This window comes from Limulus polyphemus, unplaced genomic scaffold (assembly GCF_000517525.1).
Source record: "Limulus polyphemus unplaced genomic scaffold, Limulus_polyphemus-2.1.2 Scaffold804, whole genome shotgun sequence".
NCBI lineage: Eukaryota > Metazoa > Arthropoda > Merostomata > Xiphosura > Limulidae > Limulus > Limulus polyphemus.
This window is the reverse complement of record NW_013666414.1, coordinates 85,920-89,170: the sequence shown is the minus strand read 5'-3', so window position 1 is coordinate 89,170 and position 3,251 is coordinate 85,920. Positions and strand designations below refer to the sequence as shown.

Below are 3,251 nucleotides of genomic sequence, written 5' to 3'. Positions count from 1 at the left end.
AAACCATCTAGGTGCTTACTGGATGGTATTATCTTATTATTATAGACTGCCCAGACTCTACTAGTGGAGCGTGGGAGCCCTTACCACCCCAGTTTCCAATTGCTGGGGTGGCAGACAGAGGCTTTTCCTCCATAGTGTTTGAGTATGTTCCTTCACTCTTGGAGAAGAAGGTGAAGTTGGGGGCTCTCCTACTCAGGTCCTTGGATGTTTTTCCCAGATTTTAGTAGGAGTGGTACGTACCAGCCTCCATGGGAACCTACTCATAATTCCGGTTCAGATTTGACATGAAGCTCTCCGGTTTGGGGGGGGGGTGCGTGGCCCTTCTCTTGGATCAATGTCGGTTTTGTATATTGTCTATGGAAGGAAGTCCACTATATCCTCATAATCCAAACGAGATGTGATCCCATCCTAGGTCCTTGGTTGAACACAGGTTCCGTGTCTTCTCCATAATTCCTAGGGCATGCAGAATATTCCTTGCCCACTAGATTAGGGAGTGAGAAGGAATGTTCATAATTTCAGACTGGATGAGTTCTGTTCCTTTGGTTGAGTATGGCATACATGATCCCATCATTCTGAGCCTGGTGTGTTGCTTTTTTGACTTCTTCAGATGAAGGAGAAAGTTTATCCACTTCGGTGTTGCTTACTTTCTCATCGTGATTCCAATGGTTGCAAAACCCATCACTCTATTGCTACAGGTTGGGATCCAATCAAAAACATATATAATATTGCAGTCCAATAGCCCCAGCCACCAACATGGGAAATAGGTACCATGACCCCCTAATTCCAACCCCGAGTTGTGGAACCTTGGCTGTCTGGTTGGGGCTGACCTATACTGACAATTACTTGTACTCTGTTCCACCTTTGATATAGAAATGGAGTTCTGGTGAAGAGCATACCTGTTCTGGATGTAGTGCTGTTCCCCCATTCTTGTACCATCTTTATCTTGGTACACTTCTGTTCTATACAGATGCTTTCTGGATCATTCATACCTGCACTGGCCCCTCCACCTTCTTAATGTGGGATTCTAGTTATAGTGTCAGGGTAGGTAAGTATGTTTTGGAAGATAACATTTTCCTAAACTGAAAATGTTTTTCCAATAGTACTTACCTCCACTGACGCTCTTATGCCCTACCTCACCACTAAAAGCCAGTTTATTTCTTCAAAAAGTTATTACATTATCTGAATGAGGTGCTTATATACAGTACCTAGGTAGATGGTGCATTGAAATTGGTGGAGAATTTGCCAAGGACATTTGAGTGGTGTATAAAAGACTGGAAGTATCATTTTCAGTGCTCAGATGGGCAAAGAGTGAAAACCCTAGAGATATCGAGAAATAGCTATGGTGTCAGCAGAAGTAAGTATTATTGGAAATACATTTTCAGTTTATGAAAATGTTAACATACCTTACAAAATGCTCAAAATATTATATTATTAAATGAATTTTAGTCATAGTAAAGAACCATCTGAAGTTTAGTGTGCTATTGTTTTAATTTCGATAGAGATGTTTTTAATTGTGCCAATGTTATTAGTGTGTTAAAAATATAATCAAAATGTAACAGATGATCTCGTGTCTTTACAGTTACAAGAAAGGAAGCCCTTCGGAATACGAGATATGTCTGTTCCTAATGTGTTTGAAATGGGAAAGGTACAGTGTAGTATTTGTTACAGTAAGAAGTTGTTTGCTTACTTTTAGATCTGTCTGATAGTAACTTTAATTTTAGATACATATGTTCACAGTTTCTGTGCAAAACTTCTGGAAAAGAGCAATTTATTTGCATTTAGTGTCATTGTGTGATTTTCTAAATGTCCACTTTAGTGTTATAAGCTTTCAAAGTTGTGAACATTGTATTTCTGTAAATTTTGATTTTCAATCACTTAAGTGTTGTTATTACAGTGTAAAACAGCTTTACAAATACTCATCACCTTGTTATTTTTCAAGCAAGCTTTTGGTTATCTTATCTTTAATGGTATCCATGTTAGCAAGAGTTGATCAAATAATTCAAACTACGTATGGAAAAAGATAGCAAAAAGTTAGAAAATAAAGAAGGTGCCAACTTGCATTTATAGAAAACTGTCAAATCAATATCATTATTTTGTTATTGACTTAGGAGTTATTTTTCACATTGGTTTTTAGCTTTAAACTTAAAACTGCACAAATAATGTTTTAAGTTGACATTCATGTCAGATATAAAAATTTTAGTAATGGAATAAAGTTATTCATAATACTTGTTGATTGCTTGTGAATGTTATATAGTTAGGTTATCTAGTCACATATTAAAAAAAATGTCTGTGTTTGTTTAAATACTTATGTTTTAAAGTCATATCTTAGTTCTAATCATGTAATTTCAAATGTGGTTCTCTTGTCATTCAGAATATTTTTTCAAAGATTGAGCTTAATTAACAACAAATTATGAAATTACTTCAAGCAAAAACACATTATATAAAGTGCCTAACATTTTTCAAATTATGATATGTAAGAAATGTATGTAAAGAACAGACTTCTCTTTTTCTAGCTAGTTGATGTTAAGGTAAAGGCTAAAACGGAGAAGGGTTTGGATGTTCAGATTGTTTCCACCACAAAGAGAGCCTTTCTGCCAGTCTATCATTTGTCTGACCACCCCAAGCTTTGTCAACTTCTTCTGGAATGTTACAAAGTTGGAGAAAAGATAACAGATGTACTTTGTTTTGGAAGAAAAGGATTGGCTGTATCCTTTATTACTCATTAGTTAAAACTATTTGTGGTTATGTTAGTATACTCTTTATTTATTGTCATGTAAATGTAGCCTAGAATTAGTATTATATGAATTATATGATAAAATGACAGGTTTATAACATATTGCCACAGCTGGCATTGCATGAATCATTAGTTGGCAAAATATTTGATATTACTTCATGATAAGGTTAATAACTATTCTGTTCACATCTCTTCTAGCATCTGTATAGAGTAGACAAAATGTAGTTGAAATTATTTTATTAATATTGGAAACTTATGTGGTAAAGACAGATGTGATTAGAATTATCATCATTCTTTTTGTTTAGTAATGTTTATTACTAACTGAAGCTGTATAACACAATAAGCCAGTATGCTCACCCATTAATAACTAAAGCTTTATAACACAATAAACCAGGTTTTTCTCCCATTATGAAGAAAAAGATCTTGCTCAAAACAGATTTCTATTAACTCTCTCAACACGGGCTCGGTCAATTTGACCAACCATATGACCTCTTTGTACTTGTTTAAAGTCTTTATA

The 3,251-nt window shown here is 35.0% G+C and overlaps 1 protein-coding gene across 1 annotated transcript in view; it reads left to right on the top strand.

Annotated features, from left to right (window-relative positions):
• LOC106460612 (protein RRP5 homolog) overlaps positions 1 to 3,251 on the top strand; it is an 84,074-nt gene that overhangs the window by 37,961 nt on the left and 42,862 nt on the right. Inside the window, 2 exon segments of the mRNA XM_013920333.2 lie at positions 1,580 to 1,645; positions 2,514 to 2,705. Coding sequence (XP_013775787.1) covers positions 1,580 to 1,645; positions 2,514 to 2,705 — 258 coding nt within the window.